Source organism: Zonotrichia albicollis, chromosome 1 (genome assembly GCF_047830755.1).
Source record: "Zonotrichia albicollis isolate bZonAlb1 chromosome 1, bZonAlb1.hap1, whole genome shotgun sequence".
Taxonomy (NCBI): domain Eukaryota; kingdom Metazoa; phylum Chordata; class Aves; order Passeriformes; family Passerellidae; genus Zonotrichia; species Zonotrichia albicollis.
The window spans coordinates 150614035-150636152 of record NC_133819.1 but is presented as its reverse complement, the minus strand read 5'-3'; the positions used below and the strand labels follow the sequence as shown (position 1 = coordinate 150636152).

Below are 22118 nucleotides of genomic sequence, written 5' to 3'. Positions count from 1 at the left end.
ATAAACCCCAGTATTCCACAGCAGGGAATCAATCAGCTGAGGGTTAATTCTTAGTGCAGATGTCACCTGTCATTTGCTTGCACACCAAGTCACTGAACAGGTAATTGAGCAGAGCTTGGTACAGCTGGAAGGTTGTCTGTAGTTCTGGATGAGGAGTGACTGAGAGCTTTCAATGAAGTTCGTAATTAAAACAGTTTTCCTCCAAACCTTGAATGAGTGGGGTTCTGTAAGTGCCATCTCAGAGGTTCAGGCTGACTTAGCTGTGTGCTTAAGTAACCTGTATCTGCCTTCTTGTTTCATTTTTAGAGCTGCTTCTATGCTTTAGAGCTGCTTCAGTAGTAAAAAGAGTAAAGCTGACAAGAACCTGAAAACCCATTACAGGCTGTTAATGCCAAGTTGTGGTTTAAAATCCAGTACTTGGGTCTTGGTGCTGTTAAACAGTGGGTGGCTCAGCAGGTGCCAAATTCCATCTGCTGCTCCCCGTGGTGTTGCAGAAACAGCCCAGCTGCAGTCAGGGATCAGCAGGGGCTGTGGCTCGGTGGAATTGCTGTGAGTGCAGGGTTTCAAACCCCCAGGGCTGATGGGGTTGTCTCGTTGCAGATTGAGATGGCACAGAAGCTGCTGAACTCGGACCTGGCCGAGCTCATCAACAAGATGAAGCTGGCCCAGCAGTACGTCATGACCAGCCTGCAGCAGGAGTACAAGAAGCAAATGCTGACGGCTGCTCACGCCCTGGCTGTGGATGCCAAAAACCTGCTGGATGTCATTGATCAAGCCAGACTGAAAATCAGCCAGTCCAGACCGCACTAAGCACTGAGGGAAGAGCATCGTCAGCCTCGGAATTCTGCTCGCGCCAGGATGTTCCTTCACCTTCCACCAGCAGTGAGGATTCACCCAGCGCAGTCCTGGCCGCCCCCTGGGGGTCTCTCATTGCAACAGTTGAACCGAGTGGCTCTGCTGGGGCCGGGCTGGCTTCGGGCCGTGGTTATCAGCAGCTGAGTTTGTACAGGAGCCCTCGGAGCTGGGGCACGGGGCAGTCACTCCGTCATCGCATGGGACACGCTTCGCACCGAGCTGCCACCATTGAGCTGCCCCCGGGCCTCGGAGCCAAAACTGTTGGAGCAGCAGATGGGAGAAAGATATTGTGAAGTGAAGAATTCGGGGAAACCTCAGGGCTGAGAATTCTTGCCCACAGTATATGAACTATCCAGACTGGAATTTTTTTTATTAGAACACTTATGTCGCAATATGCTAATCATGATTTACAGAGAAAGAATAAAAAGCTATATTTTCAAGACTTCAGTCATTTCAAGACAAACTAAAGCCCTCTTCATCTTCCTGCCTTTTACTTTGACGTGACTGTGTGAAGCATTTGTTTGGAACTAGCTGTAGGACACAACTGAACACTCGAGTTTTTCACCAGGATAACGTGCCAGTTCTTTTGTAGCAATGTTGTTTTCCTTGGAAGTGAAAACGCTGCTTTGTACCAGAGCAATTCAGAGCTGCATTTAGAGGAGACCTGTAACCATTCATGTCCCCCATTTTTATATAATTTATAAAGACAGATTAAAGCCATGATGACTATTTTAAACCCACTGTAGTTAACTAACCCATCCTTTTGTCTATCTTGCCTGGGAGGAGTTACAGTAGAGCAGTGTAATTAGATTTTCCTTGGTTTTCCAGTTATGCCATCTGTTCTGTTAAAATAAAAACCACACTCCCTTTTTGCTGTTGAGGGATATAAATTATTCTCAGGAAGAATATAATGAACTGTACAGTTACTTTGACCTATTAAAAAGGTGTTACCAGTGAAACTCTGACTCTTTATTTCATGTGTGTGCACTGCAAAAGAATTCTTCCCTGGGTACCTGTGTCTTTTTAAAAATGAATTGACAATACAAATACCTACCATTCTGTCATGAAGTTGTTTTGTAAATGTAAGAGGTGGGACAGTGCAGAGTCTATCAGTGCTTGTGCAACAATCCCCCTCCCCAACTTTGGTGTCTCTTATACACCTGGAATTCTGTAATGCCTCAAATGCTTTGGAATACCCACTTGGAACATGACTCTTCCCTTGTTCAACTGCTCTGGAAAAGTCCTGTTGAGAAGTTATTTATGAAATTCATGCCTTTTAAGAGCTCCTTTCCATTGCAGTGTGACATCACCTCCCACACCAGGTAAATACATCCTGTACCTTCCACAACCTCAGCCCTACACCTGAGCATTGCAGCCCTTTCCCCACTGTGAAAAGCCCCTGGCCTTGCTGTGCCACAGCTGTCACCACACCCCTGCTCACTGGGATTGCATCCCTCCCTCCATCCACAGGCTGTGGGTGCCTTTTAGAGCTTTAACTGTTCTTGTCAAACACCAAAAAACTGACAGGGGAAGCTGTAAAGGCCCAGCTGAGCACTCATGACAGCAGCTTCAGGAGCTGCAAGTAACCTGGACACAAACATCCACCTGAGACAAGAGTACAAGCAGATGTTCTTTATTACAGGCTGGTACAAAACTAATTAGTCAAAAAGACCAAAGCCCATGTCATCATCAGATTCCTCTGATTCTTCCTTCTTTTCCTCTTCTTTCTTCTCCTCAGCTGAAAAAGAAACAGAGTTATATTTCAATTTATCAGCTCATAGAAGTCACTTGTCACAAAAGGTGTCACATGCAATGATTAACATCAAGTAGTCCTAAAACCTAAGCCAGCAGCCCAAGAATGTTGTTTGTGCTATTAGCAAAGTGGTTTTGTTCAGAATTAATTTCCAGCAAACCCGAAAAATTTTGAGAAGATGCTGATGCTCTGATCCTGATGACACACAGGACGAGCAGTTTTAATTCTGAGGGAACACTAATCCTGTACACTGACTTCATGTGCAATGCTCCCTTTCTCAAGGAGGGGGCGTGCTTTGCTCCAGAACACTCACGCACACCGCAGGGCAGAACCCACATGTCAACAGCTCCTGGAACCGGTGCTTGCAAAGCTGCGGCTGCCCCATCCCTGGAAGTGTTGGATGGGGCTCTGAACAGCCCAGTGTAGAGGACGGTGTCCCTGCCCACGGCAGGAGGTTGCAAAGAGATGGCCATAAAGCTCTTCCTAACTCAAGCCATTCCATGGATCCCCGGATCCACGTTCCGAGCCTCGGTCGCACGCGGCCGCCACTTACCGGGAGCGGCTCCGCCGGCGGGCGCGGCACCACCCGCGGGAGCGGCGGCAGCCGGAGCCCCGCCACCGCCCGCTCCCACGTTACAGATCAGGCTCCCGATGTCAATGTTCGCCAGCGCCTGCGGAGAACAACAAGCGGCAGCAAAGTCTCGTTAATACGGGCGGAAGGTGCGCTGGGGAGCCCCACACGCCGCCCCCGCCCGGCCCGTGGTCCCTCTCGCCCACCTTGGCGAAGAGCCCCGGCCAGAAAGGCTCCACGTTCACTCCGGCTGCCTTGATGAGCGCGTTGATCTTGTCCTCCTGCAACGAGACAGCGGCGCTCAGAGCCTGCCCGGCCCGGCCCGGTGCGGCCCCTCAGGCGGCCATGCCGCGCGGCCGCCGCCATCTTGTGCGGCCGCACTCACCGTCACGGTGACTTCGTCGTCGTGCAGGATGAGGGCGGAGTAGATGCAGGCGAGCTCGGAAACGGAGGCCATGGCGGGGCGCGGTGCTGGTCGCCGGGTGGTTCGGCCTTAGCTTCGTACGAAGGACTCAGCACCTTGGGCCGCCGCGGATCGAAAGGGGCCGGGCTCCGCGGCGCGGATTTATAATGGCGGTGCGCGTTGCGTCATCAATGACGTCATCCCGTGACCCGCCGCGCATGGCAGGTGCCCGCGCGCGCTCCCTCCCCCGTCCCTCAGCGCCCTCACGGGGAATAATTCACGCGAAAAACGAGAATGGCGCCTGCTCCGGCCGCTCCCCCATCCCTGCCAGCCTCAGCCGTGCCCCGAGTGCCACATCCCCACGGCTTTTGTATCCCTCCACTACCCTGGGTAAAAACTCTGCTGAGGCCATTTTCCCAGGATCCAAACTAAACCTCCCTGGCACAGCTTGAGGGGCCCAAGCCCTTCTCCCCCACAGCTACTTCGGGTGTCACTGCCTCGCTTAAACACTCCGTTTTCTGTATGTAATAAAACGGGGAGAAAAGGTGCTGAATAAGCCCTTGGTACAGGATTGTGTATTGTGATTTTTTTCCACCCAAACATGAGCAAGAACTTCTTTCCCATCAATGACCAAGCACTGAGCAGTTTGCCCAGAGAGGGTGTGGGGTCTCCCTCACTGGAGATATTCCAGCACTCTCTGCCCACAATCCTGAGCCTCTGCTGGAGCAGGGAGGTGGCACCAGGTGACCCCACTGTGGTCCCTTCCAACCTCATCATTCTGTGTTTCTGGGATTCTGATGAGCCTGAGCAAATTCCAGAGTTTTGCTCCAACGGCATCATTGGATTGTGAAAAATGAATGTTCTCTGGGTTTTATTTTGTGTCTTCTTGACAGATATGTGTTTGATGAGTCTCAGCTCAGTGGCTGGGCAGATCACGGAATAGCTTTCCTGCAAGCTGTGCTGGGGCACTCCTGGAGGACATGGAGGGGATTTGGGACAGCCACGGCTCCATCAAGGTCAAGTCCTGCTTGATCAACTGAGGGGCCTTCTGTGATGGAGTGACAGTGCAAAATGCCAGTCACTTGTTCTTAAAATTTTAAAAGTTTAATAGTAATAAAATGGTTATAAAAATAGCAATATAATTAGAGTAATAATAATTTGGACAATTTGGATTACGACAATATGAGACAATAGAAACAAAAGGTTATGGAAGTCCGGGTACTTTTTTTGGGCAGCATAAGCCCGAAAAAGGACACATGTTGACAGAGGATTAACCCTTAAAAACAACAGCCTGTTGCATGTTCGTACACCTCATACATGATGCATAAATTCCATTCAAACACAGGATTATGTCTGGTCAGTGCCAACTTCTTCCTCCTAATCCTGACGTCATGTTCATGGCTGAGCAAGTCAGGAAGAAGTTCATTTCTTCTGATAATGGAGCAATAAATTCTCTTTCTCTGAAAGATTTAGGTGTCCTGTGACTGCTATCTGGTGTGAGTACCTCATTCCTTTCTTAAAAAAATATCTTACATACATAGTTTCTATTTTTACATTATGTTATAACCTAAACCGTATTTAACACACTACTTTAAAAATTAATTCAGCATAACTTTCTAACATAACACATATAATATTCATTTTAATATTTGTGAAAAGCCAATCATAAAATACACATTTTTCACATATGGTTCTGATGAGCCTGAGTAAATTCCAGAGTTTTGCTCCAACAGCATCATCGGATTAAGAAAAATTAATGTTTTCTGGATTTTATTTTGTGTCTTCTTGACAGATGTGCATTTGATGAGCCTCACCTTGGAGGCTGGGCTGATCATGGAACCGATTTCTTAGATGCTGTGCTGGAGGACATGGAGGGGATTTGGCACAGCCACGGCTCCATCAAGGTCAAGTCCTGTTTGATCAACCAAGGGGCCTTCTGTGATGGAGTGACCACATGGAGTGGATATGGATGTCACCTGTCTGGACTTCTGTAAAGCCTTCAACACAGTCCCACACAGCATCCTTCTGTCTAATTGGAGAGAGATGGGTTTTATGGATGGGCAGTTTGGTGGATAAGGAATTGGCTGGATGCTCACACCCTCAGTGCAGTGATTGACCCAATGTCCAGATGGAGATCAGTGATGTGTCCCTCAGCTCTGTTTGGCACCATTATGATTTAAAGTCTTCATCAAAGACATGAACAGAGAGATCAGGTGCACCCTCAGCAGATTTGCAGATAACTCCAAGCTGAGTGGTGTGACTGACATGCCTGAGGGATGGGATTCCATCCAGGCTGGATGGGGCTCTGAACAACCTGATCTAGGTGAAGATATTTCTGTGCACTGCAGTGGGGCTGGGCTATCTCACCCTCAAAGGCCCCTTCCAACCCAAACCAAATAAGTAAAATTATAAAAAATAAGCTTACATAAAATTATTCAAAAAATGGCAAAAAGCTTGACATTTTAGAATCCAAAAATGACAACTTTCTATTACCAGCAAAGTGTATCCAACCTGATTTTGTAGTGCTCCTTTATAGAAATCTCAGGATTTATTAGACCATTACAAGTGAAAACTGAGGTAGGCAAGAGGGACTTTACCTCTTGTACCCATCCCTTCGTAAGGACTACAAACAACTGAGAATTTCACTAAACAAAGATCTAACACTCCCTGCTGGAGATGATAAATGCACAGTGATGCAGTGCATAATTTGTGGGTGTTTATCCCTATTAGTGGAGTCAACGCTCTGAATTTAAGCATTTACCTAAACTTCCTCTTCAAGGCACAGGACAATTGTCTACATTTTTATACCTAACTCAAAGCACAAATAAATACACCTTTCCAGTAGGATTAAATATCCAGGAACCTCTGTCATTGCTGGGTGCCTGAGGATGGGATTTCACAGTGACTTCACAGTGTGAGCCTCACTCCAGGGCTGCCAAAGCCCTCAGAGCTGTCCCAGTGCTCCATGAGATGATGATCTGACTGAAAAGGAGCAGCAGAGAAATAAGATTCCTTTTCAATCAAATAAACTTGCAAATGTTGCTGGCCTGGAAGATGAGCGCTGGAAGTCAACAAAATTGTATGTTTAATAAGACATGGTTTTGTAACAGTTCTGATATAACAGTCCTTAAGCTAAAAGTTGTTAGAAATGCTGATGGGCTGTTAAAAAATAAAATATGAAGACCTAAAATTTAAATGTGACATTCACATAAGCTTAGGCTTTGGTTGGCAAAGATGTTAATTAAATGAGATTTGCCTGCATCCTTGCTTCATGGCTGTCTTGCTGGATCTATTGAGTGACACTGAAAGAGCTGCTCTGTAGGAGCCCAGAAGAAAGTTCTGATGAAAACAAATCACTGTGTAAAAGAAAGCAAAAAACCAAAAGAAACCCCAGTTTTGCTGTTTCCTAAAGCTTTTGGAAGCCTGGATATGTGATCAGGATTGCTGGTTAATAAAGCTTAATTAATAAAGCTAGATAATAAAGCAGACCAAGGGTCTAGAAATTTGCAGTGGAAATTTTTCACCTCTGATCCTGTAACTGTCTGTACTTTTACTGTCTAACACATCACCGTCCTTTTGGAGCAGAAGTCTCTGTTCTGGATAAATCTACAGCATATAGATGGAGGCTTAAAAAAAAAAAAAAAAAAACCAAACCAACAAAGCCCCTTACATTCTGTGTATTCTGCTGTTTCAGGGCAGTGAGTTATTCCCAGGCTGGTGAGGTTTAGGAGGATGATCCAGCTGTGTGCTTGCAGGCTGGTGCAGGATCACACAGGGCTCTCTTCATGATAAACAAAACAAGTGACTTGGCTGGGAAAGTTCCCTGGGGTGGATATTTGACACTTGGAGGATGGATGGTGAGGAGCAGTGGCAGAGATCTGGCTGGAGGTGCCTGTGCTTTGCCAAGGAAGACGAAAACATCAGCAGGATCTGTCATTATCATACCCAAAGCAGTCAGCCCTTAGCACCTCACCCTGAATTCGCTGTGTGATGTTCACACAGAGCTGATGCTGAGTGTTAGAACATGCTAGAACATGACCAAGGCCACTGGTGGTCCTCAAAGTGGTCAGACTCAAGAGGTCTTTACCAAGAAGAGTTGAAGTTCTTTTTTCTTGTCCTTGCTTAACTATTTTGTTGCTGCTTTTAACCTTCCTGAGGTGATTCGTGTCTCCCTAAGTCTCAGGATCTCTCCCTGGTCAGAGTGACCCTGAGAAAAGTTAGAAAGTCTCTTCTCCCAGCCTGGTGCTTGATTCTCTTCTCCCAGCCTGGTGCTTGAAGAAGGAGTCAGAGCTCTTCATTTCTCAGTCTCAAGGTTGTTTATTGTTCCTTACCTATAAAATTTTTTTCTCCTGTCCAGCTGAGGTCAGCTCAGCAAGACAGTCCAGGCACTCTGCCTGCCCCCGGAGTGGTGTTATGTCTTTATACTAAAAATTACATGTACAATGTTTACAATTACTTTCTAATACCTATCACCTATGTTAGACAGTGAGCTTCTACTCTAAACCAAGCTCAAAGTGCCAACATCACTGCAGAAGATGGAAGCCAAGAAGAAGAAAGAGAAAGGCTGGACAGGCCCAGATCCCTCCATCTTGCCGCCCTGAATCCCCATTCTAAAAACCCCAAAATCTACTTTTTCACCCCATGATAAATTCACTCTCATTCTGCTTAACTGTCGTGGCTTGCAGATCTTCATCTAAGGTTGGTAACTTGCTCCATGGGTCATAATCAAAACCACAGGGGCATTCTGGGCTCTGTGCCAGGGTCTCTGAGCCCCCAGCAGGGGTCTGGGCTGCTCAGTGACCAAAGGCCAAGTGTGGCCAGCAGGACCAGGGCAGTGATTGCCCCCTGTACTCAGCACTGGGGACGCCACACCTCGAGTTCTGTGTTCAGATTTGGGTACAAAAAGGACATTGGAGCCTGTCTGAAGAACAGGAACAAAGCTGGGGAGGGAAGGAGCTGCCTGGCAGGAGGTTGAAGGCAGGTGGGGGTTGGTCTCTTCTAATGCTAGGGTGAGAGAAAAATTACTTAAGTTGTGTTCAGGGAAGTTTAGATTTACTATTAAGAAAAATTTCTGCATGGAAATGATGGTCAAACATTGGAACAGGCTGCCAGGGAAGGGATTGAGCCAAGAACCTTGGAGGTATTTAAAAGGCACCTAGATGTGGCACTTAAGGACATCAGGGCTTTTTTCTTGGTGAACAGTCTCAGGTACAGTATTTACTTCTTTTATCTTCTTTTTGGAAAGTCCTTTTGTTCCTAGTTGGGGTTTTGGGTGTTTTTTTTGTTTTGTTTTGTTTTGTTTTTGTGTGGGTTTCTTTTGGGTTTTTTTTTTTTTTTTTTTTTTTGGTTGGTTGGTTGGTTTTGTTTTTGTGGGGGTTTAGTTTGTGGGGTTTTTTTTGTTTGGTTGGTTTTTTTTTATTTGGCTTGGGTTTTTTCCCCCTTGTAACAAGGTCATTACAATAAAGAACAAAACTCTGATACTTCTTGAAACTGTAACAACCAGTGTGTGTAACACATCCCCAATAGGTGGTGCTGCATCTTTTCCATCAAGTTGAATCGTTGCATTGTTGCATTGTTGATCCCGATCACCTGGAAAAATGGTCTTTTTGAGTGAACTGAAGTTAGTAATCTAATGATAATTAGTTGGGTTTTTTTGTTCTGTTTTTTTAGAAATTATTATTGCAATTCATTTGAGAAAATAAGTCAAATGCAGCTTTGTAGCTTGGTAGCTGGGGCAGTTATGTGATTATAGAAACTCAGAAATCAATGTTTTTGGTCCCTCCACCGTGGATTAATTGTGGTTAAATATTTAATTTTTAAAATAACAAACAATTCCTGAGCGGGGGGACCAGAACCCTCAAAGTCTTTGTAAAATGTGAACACTTTAGGGCACAGAGCCATGGACTTCTTCACTTTGGTTCTGATTTTAAATTCTTATGTAAACCAGAATGCAGAATATGTGACAGGTCTCATGCATGTACTCCAGGATAACATCTTAAAAGTTAGGCCAGTTGAGAGATGGCAAATATAAGCCTAAATACCCTCCAAGTCAAGAATAAAATTTACATCTTCCAGCTCTGAGTGAAAATTTTTGCTATTATATCATTGTAAGCAATGACTGTCAGACATTTATAAACTCTGGAGGTTTTAAAATTAATTCAATTTAAAATGGGAGTGGTTGTTACTTAGGGAGATCAAGGTATGTTTTCTCATCAAAAGAAAAGCTCTATCATTTGTCACTGGCCTATTTGTATATAAAATATTTTCCCTAGATTGCTACTACTGCTATAAAGGATTTTTAAATGCTGCTCCTAAATACCATCTTTGCTTCCAGAATTATTAGAACGTGCTTTTTCCCAAAATTAATAATTTCTTCTGTGACAGATATCAGTTCTGGGAAATGTCATCTTGAAATACAGCAGTTAAGACAGGTATTGTGCCCAACAATCACTCTTTTTCTTCTTTAGAAAAACCTAATTTTAAGCATTTAAGCAGCTGTTCTTACACTACCATATAATTGTTAATGCAGCATATAAAGACCACGCTTAAAAGAATGCTGTTATAGAGCTTTCAAACCTCTCTTTCAGAACAAACCTTTTCAAGAACTGAAGCCTTTTTTGGGTGAAATGGCCCAGTAAGACATAATTAGGTTTCACTGTGCTCCAAAACAGCAGTTGTGAGTGACAGAAAGCATTGGAAATTAAGCAAGTGACATGGCCCAAAATGGGTGTGTGAACAGGGGCAGAAGAGAGCTGGAACTCTTTTCCTCAGCTGCACAGAAATGCCGCTGGAAGTGCTCAGCACCATGAAAATACACCTGAGAAACAGCAGCACTTCCACATGGGAAAACTGCTTAAATAAAACAATTTAATGTACTATTTAGCTGACTGTGCAGTTCTACAGTCTTGTGTGAACAGTGACAAATGCTTTTGCTTATTAAGTGCTAAATCCAGAGAAATCAGCTTTAAATCAGTACAAGAATGTTGCACTCTAGGATGTTTGAGGCATTAATTGCCATTTCCATGATCTCTGTTTTTTAGGGAACTTCTGAAATCGATTGCAGAGGATTCTGTGGAGCCAGAAGGAAGTGTGGGATGAGTGTTTAGTGTTTTGTGAAACCTCCCCTTATATTTCACCTGTCTTGTGATGCTTGTTAGTTCATTATTTTCAAACTGCTACCACAGTACCAGAGTGGACTTGTAGGTTCAGCATAAGTCAGTGCTGATAGCCAGGGTGACCAAATGTGTCCAGTGAACATTTCCAGAAAGTTGTCAGTGTGTTTTATCCCCTTTTCTTTCATAAATGCAGGTCTAACAGGCACAAGAGTATGTCTAATGTTAGAGAAAGTTACATCCCTAATCAGGTTGAAGAGATTGGCTTAAATATAGCATCAAAAATTAGATGTTGATACAGAAACTGCATGTTTTTCTCCTGCCACCTCAGCAGAAAGGCCAAATGTGCCTCAGATAATTCTCTTCTGGCTCTTGTTTTTGGGGATTTTCCCCCATCCACCCTCTTTTTCAGCCTCTAGTAAGGTTATATACCAGAAATTATTGGTGGTTGTGAAAAAATGTTGCCCAGTTCCTCACAGGGAGGAAAACAGCAACCCCTTTGCCAACTCCTTTGTTTATCTTTTTGCTAGAGCCGCTTGGCTTTCCTTTAAAACTAAAGTTGACCCATAATTTTGTCCCATAATTTATTTGTTTATAGTTATGGGTAAATCTTTACTTTCCAGCAATTTGAGAAGGTTGGAATGGAGACAAATCCAAAATCACTCCCGTGGAAACTGCAATGGTGACAGTGGTTTCAGGAACAGCTCACTTGAAGTGAAAGCTGAGCTGCTAACAGCAGCCCTGGAATATCTGTGAGTATGACACAAAGGGGAGAGTAAATACTTTGGAACAGTGAGATGCTTCTGTATCACTTGAGATGTGACCTGATGAAGAAGGATATTAATTGGATAAAATACAAGCTGTATGTTTGCCTTGCTCTTTGGCAGATAATACTTGGTGAAGGAATTCAGTTGACCTTGATGGGGCTTGACTGTTCTGGGTTAAAAACTGCATGAATTTTTTAAAGGCTTCCACATCAACATGGAGGAGGGGATTGAAAGTACAGATAATGGCTGTGCTGGAACTCTGGAGGTAACTCCAGTGGAAGTGAGCATCACTAACTTGCTTTTTGCCTCCTTAGCAAATTTAACTTTATTTTTCCTACTTTTTGTCTGAAAGGAAGATGTACTAATTAGGTGACTACAAAAGGATGACAGTTCCTGCAGGAATTATCATCTCTGATGTGGAATCACAGAATTGTTTAAGTTGGAAAATACATTTAAGATCAAGTCCAACCATTAACCCAGCACTGCCAAGCCCATCACTAACCCATACCCCGTGCCACATCCATGTATTTTAAATTCCTCCAGGGATATCTCCAGGGTCTCAGTGCATCATACTGATCAGTATTCTCCCTCTTTCACATAATTTCTAGTTTGTTTTCCCCACTACATTATCTGGTGGTACTAAACTTTACACGTGTGCAGTACCAGACATTATCTGGTTGACAAGGACAATAAGGCAACCCCACCACAGCTGGGTTTCACAGATATGACTAAAAGTGGATATGGGAATTCATGAGGAAACTGAGCTGAGGTTTTTAGAGCAACAGGAGGAATAAAAGAATATAAACAAACAAATCCAAATTTAATTCAAGATCCAGCAGTATGTGTAATACCGATGTAATCCCAGCACACCTTTCAAACATGTAACAGGGAGAGGTAGTGGAGAGAGTGCTAGAGGCACAAAGTCATTTTCCAAGGTCTCACTGAAAGCCACAGGATGACAGAACATAAACTGTGCCAGGGGAGGTTTAGGCTGGACTTTAAGAGGAGTTTCTTCACAGCAAGGGTGATTAAACATTGGAATGGACTGCCCAGGGTGGCGGTGGAGTCACCAGCCCTGGAGGTGTTTAAAGACTGGACACGGCACTCCGTGCTCTGGTCCGGTGATGCCCGGTCATAGGCTGTACTCGGTGACCTCCGAGGACTTTTCCAACCTGGCTGATTCTGTGACTATGCGGGCAGAGTTCAGGCGGGGCTGCGGGCTGGGATCGGGGGCTGCAGGCTGGGATCGGGGGCTGCAGGATGGGATCGGGGGCTGTAGGCAGGGATCGGGGCTGCAGGATGGGATCGGGGGCTGTAGGCTGGGATCGGGGGCTGCGGGCTGGGATCGGGGGCTGCAGGCTGGGATCGGGGCTGCAGGCTCAGGCAGGGATCGGGGGCTGCAGGCTGGGATCGGGGGCTGCAGGATGGGATCGGGGGCTGCAGGATGGGATCAGGGGCTGCGGGATGGGATCGGGGTCTGCGGGATGGGATCGGGGGCTGCGGGCTGGGATCGGGGCTGCAGACTCAGGTTGGGATCGGGGGCTGCGGGCTGGGATCGGGGGCTGCAGGCTGGGATCGGGGCTGCAGGCTCAGGTTGGGATCGGAGGCTGCGGGCTGGGATCGGGGGCTGCAGGCTGGGATCGGGGGCTGCAGGCTGGGATCGGGGCTGCAGGCTCAGGTTGGGATCGGAGGCTGCAGGCTGGGATCGGGGGCTGCAGGCGGGGATCGGGGGCTGCAGGCGGGGATCGGGGGCTGCAGGCTCAAGCTGGGATCGGGGCTGCAGGCTCAGGTTGGGATCGGGGGCTGTAGGCTGGGATGGGGGACTGTGCAGGCAGGGAGCCGGGGCCCCTGGGCTCGGCAGCGCTCCGATCCCCGTCCCGCTGCCGCGGCCGCTTCCCGCCTGCCCGGCCGGAGGGCGGAGCGCTCCTTCCCCGTGACCCCGCGGCTCCTCCTCCCTCCCCTCCCCGCTCCTCGCTGCCGACGAGTAACCTGGATTCCCGGCCCTCCTCCTCCTCCCTCTTTCTTTTTTTTTTTTTTTTTTTTTTTTTTTTTTTTTTCCTCCTCTCCCCTTTTCTTTTCCTCCCCCCTCCCCTTTCCTTCCTCCTCCTCCCCTTCCCCCGACAGCGTAGCCGGGGCTCGGGCTCGCTCCCTCCCCCGTGCCCTCCCCTGGAGCCGCCGCCGCCTCCGCCGCCGCACACACGGAGACATGTACCCGGGAGCCCCCTCCGCCGGACCCGGTGAGCTTTGCCCGGGTTTGTTTCCCCCCTCCACTCCCCCCGGAGCGGCTTTCCCGGTCCGTGCCCGTGGGGAGCCCCGGGAGCGCCTCGTCCCCCCCGGCTCGGGCCTGGCTGGAGCGGCGGCCGCGCCGGCCGGGGGAGGAAGGAGGGTCAGGGCGCCGCCGCCACCGCGGGCAGGGCCGCGTGTCCGGAGGCCCCTCTGAGGGGAGGGTCGCCTTCCGTGCCCCGCTCCCCCCTCCCTCTGCCGAGCCCTGAGGCCGGCGCGGCTCCCGCTGCGGACCGGGGTCTCCATTTCCTCTCTCCTGGCTCCATCCTGGGATTCCCGGCTGGCCGCGTGTTCGCCCGCGGCCGCGCCGCGATAGTTGCGCTGGGGAAGCGCCCGCATGTCAGGAGGGCTGCCTTAGGTGTCCTAAGGGAGCAAACCTGGCAGCAAAGGAAAAGTGGACGTGCAAAAAGGGTTAGCAACTCTCTTAGGGACGTTTAGTATCACTTTGGGGAAATACAGGTTAATACTGCGCAAGTTTGTGCAGCTCATATGAGACAATGTTTTCTCCTTTTTAGTGTTAGGCTGTTTCTGCGGTGAGAATTCTTATGTAGAAACAGCAGTGTTTGGGTGACTGGCACCTAATTTTCTTCTAGAAAAGTTTCAAAATAAATGGAACTTTATTTTATGCTATTGCTCTCAATTGCTTTGCATAAAATTTCTTTGCTTAGAGGGATAATCTAGCAGGGACTGGTGTAGGGAAATACAGGACCTGTAACTGAGATGTCTTTTAGTGCTCCTCTCACATACAGATGCTTCTATAAAAGCATTCATATCTTGGGATCCTTAATTAGGTGTTGGGGGGTTTTTTTTGGCTTTTTTTTTTTCTGTCTGACTTGGTTCTCCTGAAGGGGCAATAATTAGGAAAGATAATTAGGAATATTGTTTTCCTCTTGAAGTACAGTTGCTCTGTTTCTACTTTCTCACCGGGCTCTTGCTGGCACAGCAGGCAGACAGGTCTCCACAGCTCTGTGTCCCCAGACTGATGTTGAAGCTCCTGCTTTCATGTGTGACACCATTTGCACATTTCAGCACCAATAACGTAGGACTAGAGATGTAATCCTTTGGTTTTTGGTGTCGGCACAGGTTCACTTTCAGTTTACAGGTGCTCTCGGTGGCTCACATCGGGCTGTTGCTGTGTTCGCCTCCTGGCGATAGCTCTTGTTCGAAATTGTGCTTAAGGAGACAGACAATTAAAAATATTACCAGCATATGGGCTGAGAGTAGTTTAATGTGTGGGAGTCTCTTTATCTTTATTTACTCTCTATCCGATCCTACCAGTTTCCCTTTCACTTGCAATGATCTCGCAGCTGGTGGCTGCTGTTTGCCGTCAGGGACCTACGCTGTGTAGGAATTTTTTCCCCTATCTGGAACAAAAGTACCAGTATCAAGCTCCTGCCGCTGCTGTGCTTTCACCAAGTTCGGGCTGGCTCTGTGTTGTCACCGCTTTCTCCGGCCGAGCTCATCTCGTGCCTTGTTTACTTCCGAGTTTATCGGGGTGGCTCAGCCCTTTCCCCGGGCATTGGCCGGGCTGGGAGCTGCGGGTTGTTGCGCACATGGGGAGCGAGGCTCTGCTTCCTTCCTGTGCAATCATCCCCGGGCAGCCTCGGCAGCTCAGCGGCTTCTGGCAGCCCCGGCAGCTTCCTGCTCCGCACACCAGGCAGGGCATCGTGGAGATTCTTTATTGTGGGTATTCTGTTTTATTACAGCGAGGGACTGTGAAGTCCCCTGCCACATGTTAATCTGAAAACTACAAACCCACTGTGTGTGAAATCCTGCCCGGAGCAGAGAGCACGAGTGTGGTTTCCAGCCCCTCACCGAGGCAGGGCTGCTGTGAACACAGGCGAGAGCTGCAGCCTCTCCAGGTCTGTCAGCACATCCTCGACACCAGGGACAGGCTCCATTCATCTCTGCCCTGTCCTGCTGATGCTCGGGAGCTGCTTTGCCCTCCCAGTTCGTGTCCGAGCTGGGCTCTGCAGCCAAGCCCATCCGAGGTGCCCCTGGTCCTGGCCTGCTGCCAGGGAGCCGCTCAATTTGCCACAGGGTTTGCTATTTTAGTCTTAATTCTTAATTCTTTTTCTGGAAACAGTATCAAGCAAGTTCGGAGGCCATATCTGACTGATTTCAAAACATCGCTGCTGAACGTGCAAAGTTTGTTCAACCATGCTGTTGTGTCAGGAGTAAGGTGGGGTTTTGTGCATTAAGGAGTTGTCATGAAATCACTGTTTCCATAATTAGGAAATTAATAGTCCCTTTTTGCTTTGCCAAATACTGTCTGAGTTCTTGACGTGGTGTTGAATTTGCTGTGACATTGTGTCCGTACCCTTTTTTAGCTTCAAGAAAGTGTGAAAAGTCAAGAATCTGAAAATCTGAGAGGGAATTCTTTTTTTTTTTTGCAGAAAAAGCTTGATGCTGCTACTTTTTGGTGTACTTTTTTTAGAAGGAAGGACAGAAAAATGTCACAATAAAAGTACTGTCATTCAATTAAAAGACTTGATTAAAAGCTTCATAAACTTCTGGAACTTGCACTTCTAGGTCTTAATGTATTTATTAATTCTAAACTTTGCACACCACAGATTTCTCCTTAATTCTTTAAAAGAATAACTGGTTTTGCCTGATGCTGAGGGTCCTAATTTATTGTTGAAGCAGTAATTGTCTGAAAAAGAGTGTGAAGTTGGTAATAGCTTTGCATGTGAAATACCAACTTTTTTTCCCTAGCACAAAAAGCAACTTTATTAAATTAGTGGAACTAAAATTATTTTCTTTTCATTTAGTTTTAAGTTACCCTTTAAAAATTGTGAATAGACTGTTGAAACTTTTATAAGTCTGTTTTAGTTTTCAGTGCAGGTACTTGTTTTTACCTTCCATATGTTTTCTTGAAGATTTTGGATTTTAGATGTTGATTCTCTTTGGGAGTCTTCAGTCTTAAAATGTGGTGCAGGGAAAAGTGTTCTCATAACTTAACTGGGGTAGTAGAAATGGCAATTTTTATATCTTCATCTGCTTGAATTTAATCCACCAGTGTCCTCTTAGCTTGTGTTTCACTGGCAGTGGATATTTTCCCTGTACAGCCTGTTAAAGGTCTGTCCTTCTCTTTTTAAAAAATTTTTTTCTGTTCTCTTGGGGGTGGATGTGGACCTGTCTTACCCTGCTGCTGCTATCACAGAGTCATCCAGTTTCTTTGGCTTAATTTTAGACCATAAATTGATGCTGAAATTCCTGGTAAGCTGCCACACAAAGAGGAAGGAATGAGAACTTTGTATGCAGCCTCGGCTCTCTTCATTTTTGCTAAAATTGAAATTGCATTTGACAAAGTTACAGCCTGGAAAACACAGCATGACTTTTTCAAATGTGTTGCTGTCATGACCAATATATTTTCCTAAGGAAAGAAAAATTCTATATCATTCTGTTGCCTCAGATGTCATCTTCAGGTGGCTTAAAGATGAGGTGGTTTGATGGAAAGATAATTGGTGGTGTCAGATGTGACACCAAACTTTCTCCTTTCCTCAGTGAACTGAACTATTCTATTTGCTATTGAAAAGTGAAACATCTTTTTCTGCAGTGATTCTCCTGCTGACTTTGCAGTTGCATGGCATTTTGTGCACTTACTTTTACTTCATCTTGAAGTTTTCCACTTTTGCAGAATTGTTGTGTGCTGGTACATATTTAGTGGTGCATTGGAATGTACAGAAGCAGTGCAGAGAACACCAAACCTTCCTGACTTCCAGGAAAGTTCTTTTTTCACAGTTTGCAGCCCTTCCTTCACTGCTATCCCCACCAGTCTGCCTCTCTTTCACAGAAGGGTGGAAAAGGGATATAAATGCTTTAATTCGGTAAGAAAAAATGCCTCAGATGATCATCTGATGTTCTTGTACCCCTTAGAACTGTATAGGAGGGAGAGATTTTTCCATTTCAGAAAACAGCCCTTCTAAACACTTCTGGCCTTCCAGAAATCACAGGAATCACAGGCTCTGCAAACCCAGATAGTTTTAGCTAATTAGGAACTTTACATGCCCGCTGAAAGTCCTGTTCATGTTGGCTAAGCCTGTCCTGACAACAGCTTCACAAACTTGTAAGGGCTGTCAGAATTTGGGTGTTTTGCTTCCCTTACTTGATATTTATGCAAAATACCCGGTCCTGTTTTTAGTGATGAAGTTTCTAATATTCAGCCTACCAGAAATGATATCTAAATCTCTAAATGAAGAAAAGTCAGCCTCCAGTATCTTATTTTTGGTAAGTTATGAACTAGAGGGAAAAAAAAAAAGCTGGTGGAAAATATTACGTAGTTTTGACTGTAGTGGCTGTGGGTAGGGATCTGTTCCATGCATTGTCCAATTAATTTGTTTTAGTATCTTGCTTCCTCTCTGATGTACTCACAAAGCAGCCCACTAGAATGTAAAATGTCCCTTATCCTATTGACTGGGGAAGCACAGCCCTTTGAGTTCAGTGCAAAGGGATTTTTGGTTGGTTTTTTTTTTTTCTCCCACATATATTGTAATACACAACTTAAAAATTTCATTGCACATTTTGTACTGCAGAAATTGGGAAAAGACAGAGCTGGATAGTATCAGCCCCAGGTAAACTGAATTTGTGTAGTGCCTGTCATGTTTTACACCAGAGCTGTAATTTGTGAGTCCCTGTGGTGTAGCCATTTCTAAGAAGTTGTGCTTTGAGGAGACTTTCTAGTACTGCCCAGGAAGTGGAGGTTTTTTAACTCCTGGAGACTGAGGTGCTGCCTGTATTTTTATATACTCAGGCCTGTTTTCATCAGTGCTTTTAGCCTGTTTAGGGAGCACCACAGATCAGTGCAGTTCATTTTAACCTCTCTGTTTTAATTGTTTTACTTTTATTTTTCTCTTTACAGAACAATATTTGGTGCTTTCAAATAACAAGTTTTTATGTGAGCATTATTTCATTTGCTTCTGTACTCTGTCTTTGCATTTCATATTAAGCAAAATTGCCTCTCCTAAATGCCCTGCTTTGTGGCTGTGCTGCAGCTGTGAAGCCACGTGGCACCTGGTGTCCAGGCTTTCTAGCAAGGAAAGTTTTGTTTGGTTTTATTTTTTTATTTTTTTTTTTACTGTATGACTTTACAAAACTGGACCCAGCCAAGGTGGAAGCAACCCATTGATTTAGATGGGAAAATATTGTGGATCCTGGAATAATCCAGTCAGTCCAAGGCTTGCTTTGAGGTTTTTCTTTTGAATTGGGTACTCATTGAGCTGTCCACAGTGCTACCAGATATTGTTACTGTTATGAAAGGGATTTATTTATTTTTTTAATCACAGGTGTGGTGAGAGTGATTTGTTGTAATTTGCTTGTCCTGTTCTGTTTTTTTTACTTGTGTTCTGTCTTGTGTGGGAGTTTATTGTCCTCTGTAGTGAAAGTGTTGGGGACCAGGTCCCAACATTAATAAGTCTGGAGTCATGCAAGTCTCTCTCTTTGGGACCAGCATTAAAATATTTAACTTCTCAGAGATGCAGAATAATTCCATTTATGGGCCCTGCATCTGCAGTTTTGAGCCTAAAAGTTTTTCCTAAAAGCTCTTCTGGCACAACCTGATTGAATTCCCTTGTACAAGCTGCTTTCTAATCAGAAGGTGGAGAATATTCTTAATAAAATATGTGTGAGTCTGAAGACTGTGTGTTTAAACAGTACATGAATTTATTGTCTCCTTGTGTCACTTCCAGCCTGTGTTGGGTGTGACACAAGCAGATGGAGAGCAAAACTGAAATTTTCTTTTTTTTGAGAAATAAACAAATCTCAGCTTGTTATTTTGGGAAGCTTGAAACTTCTGAAACTTATCAAGTGATATTTATGATTTTGTATATAGTCTAGGAAAAAAGTAACTTTTTTGCCTTGGCAGTGTTGGACACCATGGGTGGCTCTGTTTGAGCTGCTCATGTCAGAAAATTGCAACTTTTTGTCTCAGGAATGCTTTTTTTATGTTCCTAGTTAACTCATTAAATTTACACAAGAGCTTATTGATGTGAGAAAATAATGAAATTTTAATTTAGTAGTAGGAAGTTTGTGTGGATATGCTAATTTAGATTTATTTTAAATAAGCTAATTTTAGGAGAATTCCCAAGAGTGGAGGTTTCACTGGCTTAGCTAGATCAATCAAAAAATTGTTTGAAGTTAAACCTGTCATGTAGATGAATAAAACTTTAAAACATAATTATTACTGGGGCCTCATTATATACCTTCTGAAACTTGTTTAGCAAGTGTTTGCTATTAAAGGCCAGGCATCTGTTCACAGAGAGGGTGAATTCTGTCTAAATGTTTCTGTGTTCTTGACTTTGATAATGAACTTCTTTCTCTGTCCTTTCATACAGCTTGTGGTTTGCACTGAATGCTCCCTTTCTGCTGGTTTTTGTGGCCTTTTTTTGTTAATATCTCTGTTGGTTTTACACTCTTGCCCCATCATCCTTCTCCATATCTGAAATCCTCATGGAGCACAAGGCTTTGGGAGAGCAGGGGTTTCTCTTATTTGTGGTTTTTTACTGCCAGTAAAACAGAAACTTTCTCAAATTATGTTGTCAACTTCAGCTCTGCTGAATATTTCTGTTGTGAAACAGAGCTCTCTCTACTGAGAGACATGGCTTTAAATAGAAAACCCCAAAAACCACCAACCCTCCAAACCATAAACAAAACAAAAAATAAAACAGAGCAGAAATCCAGGTTCATGTAGAAATGACAATGCAGAGGAATTAATTTCTCAGTGAAACCAGTGCATTTCATTTTGGGAAGAGCTTCAGTGTTTAATGAGGGAATTTTTAGGAATAACTCATAGGATTCAGAATATTTGCATAAGGGTTTGTTGTTTAAAAGTCAGAGCTCCTTTCAGGAGGAGGAAACTTCCTGCCAGGGCAGGGAAATGAAGCTTTGTTGTTCGGGTCTCCATATGTGATAAGAGCACACCAGTGGTGGTTTTTTCCTAATTGTTTGACTTGCAAATTCCCATTAATGTCACATTTCAGGGAGGGAGGCCTCTCTGTATCAAACCTTTCTGTGGCTTTTTTAATGTTTCACAGCTGAGTTTTAGTTTGTATCAGGTAATATGAGAACATCAGTTGCTTACAAGAAGCAGGTGGAGGAAAAAACCCTGAGGTGTAATGGAAAAAAAATTCTGATCGGGGACTTGTGCTGCCAGCCCACACTCTGTAATAGCTCAGTTATTCCATGATTAGGAACCTGCATTTTGCCCTCTCTGCAGTGATGCTGGAAACCACAGCCCTATCTCTGGAAACCACAGGAGATACTGCTGCATGTTGAAGATGCTGCTATGCTACAGCTGCTTCCACTGTCTGTCTGAAATGATAAAATAAAGCATAACCTTGGTTCTTAGCTGGGAATTTTCTATTCTGAACCTAAACCACGAGAGTGTTCATGTGTTCTGTAGATTAATCCAGTGTGGGAATGGGAAAAGATTGTTTTTTTCCCAAGGAAGACATGACTACTTCTGAATTACAGCTCTACAGTTGAGTTTGGTATATTAAAAACTGTTAAGGAATGAAAACAACTTAATTTGTATTTTTACATTTTGCGCAAAAGCACTGCCAGCCAAAGCCTGTGTGAGTATGAAATGTGCTTGCAAAGGTACAGCTCAAAGCAGAACCATCCTAACTTCTTTCTTTAGTTAGCTGAGCACAAATCACTTCTGTGTTTCATTAAGTTGTGCACAATGCAGATCCCACAGGGAACGTGGAACTGGGGCCTCTGTGGCACCAGCTCCCAGCTGGTGAGGCCCAGCACATGGAAAACCATGCCAGTGGCCATGGAACAGAGCCTGAGCCACGAAAGTCATAAATTCAGTGGAGCTGGTGGGCACTGGTGGCTCTGGAAATGCAGGAGGAGAGGATGGGGTGATGGTGGGGGAGCAGCACTGCTGAGAGCTCTGACTCTGCTTTGGGGGATTTGATCTCTCCAGCATCCTCTCGTGGGCTGTAGTGCAGAGAGCAGTTCTTACTGTGTCTGAGCAGGAAAAAAATCATCTTTTACCCTCTCACAGGGTGAGCTGTGCAGCTCTGGAGGTGCAGGGTGGTGGCAGCTGGTGTGCAGGTGTGCAAGTGCCTAAAGATGGGGCTGGGTGTCCCTGCTGAGCTCAGCTCTGCACCTGCAGCACTGGATGCACTGTGGCTCCTGGGGACTGGGTGGAATTGCTTTCTGTCTGTCTGTCTGTCTCATGTTCACACCAAGCAGTGATAGAAACTTGAGGTTGTGTGTGAAGTTTTTTGGGAGGCTCAATCCTGATGGATGAAGAAGTCATGCTTTACCAGCCTCATGGTGACTCAAAACCAAACCAATTAACCCAGGGCAGGGTGGGTTGGGCTGTTCCCTACACACTTGTGCAGTTCCAAGTGTCTGCTAGTACAGA

General features: G+C 45.3%; 3 protein-coding genes across 14 annotated transcripts in view; 2 read left to right on the top strand and 1 right to left on the bottom strand.

The window, feature by feature from the left end:
- PTK2 (protein tyrosine kinase 2) overlaps positions 1-3720 on the top strand; it is a 189087-nt gene extending 185367 nt beyond the window's left edge. For all 11 annotated transcript variants that reach the window (XM_074557683.1, XM_074557658.1, XM_074557672.1 and 8 more), the window contains one exon: positions 601-3720. In XM_074557683.1, the coding sequence (XP_074413784.1) occupies positions 601-810 (210 nt within the window). In that variant the 3' untranslated portion in view covers positions 811-3720. The remainder of the gene's footprint in view (positions 1-600) is intronic.
- Positions 2473-3707, bottom strand: RPLP1 (ribosomal protein lateral stalk subunit P1). Its single transcript, XM_074557707.1, has 4 exons — positions 3565-3707; positions 3386-3460; positions 3162-3279; positions 2473-2593 (listed from the first exon to the last, which is right to left on the bottom strand). Exons 1-4 carry the CDS (start codon positions 3634-3636, stop codon positions 2514-2516), a joined length of 345 nt encoding a protein of 114 aa, XP_074413808.1. The 5' UTR covers positions 3637-3707; the 3' UTR covers positions 2473-2513.
- Positions 3721-13521: 9801 nt separating the features above from the next.
- The window catches only part of AGO2 (argonaute RISC catalytic component 2), a 46261-nt gene continuing 37664 nt past the window's right edge, over positions 13522-22118 (top strand). For both annotated transcript variants that reach the window (XM_074557574.1, XM_074557565.1), the window contains exon 1: positions 13522-13698. In XM_074557574.1, the coding sequence (XP_074413675.1) occupies positions 13668-13698 (31 nt within the window). In that variant the 5' untranslated portion in view covers positions 13522-13667. The remainder of the gene's footprint in view (positions 13699-22118) is intronic.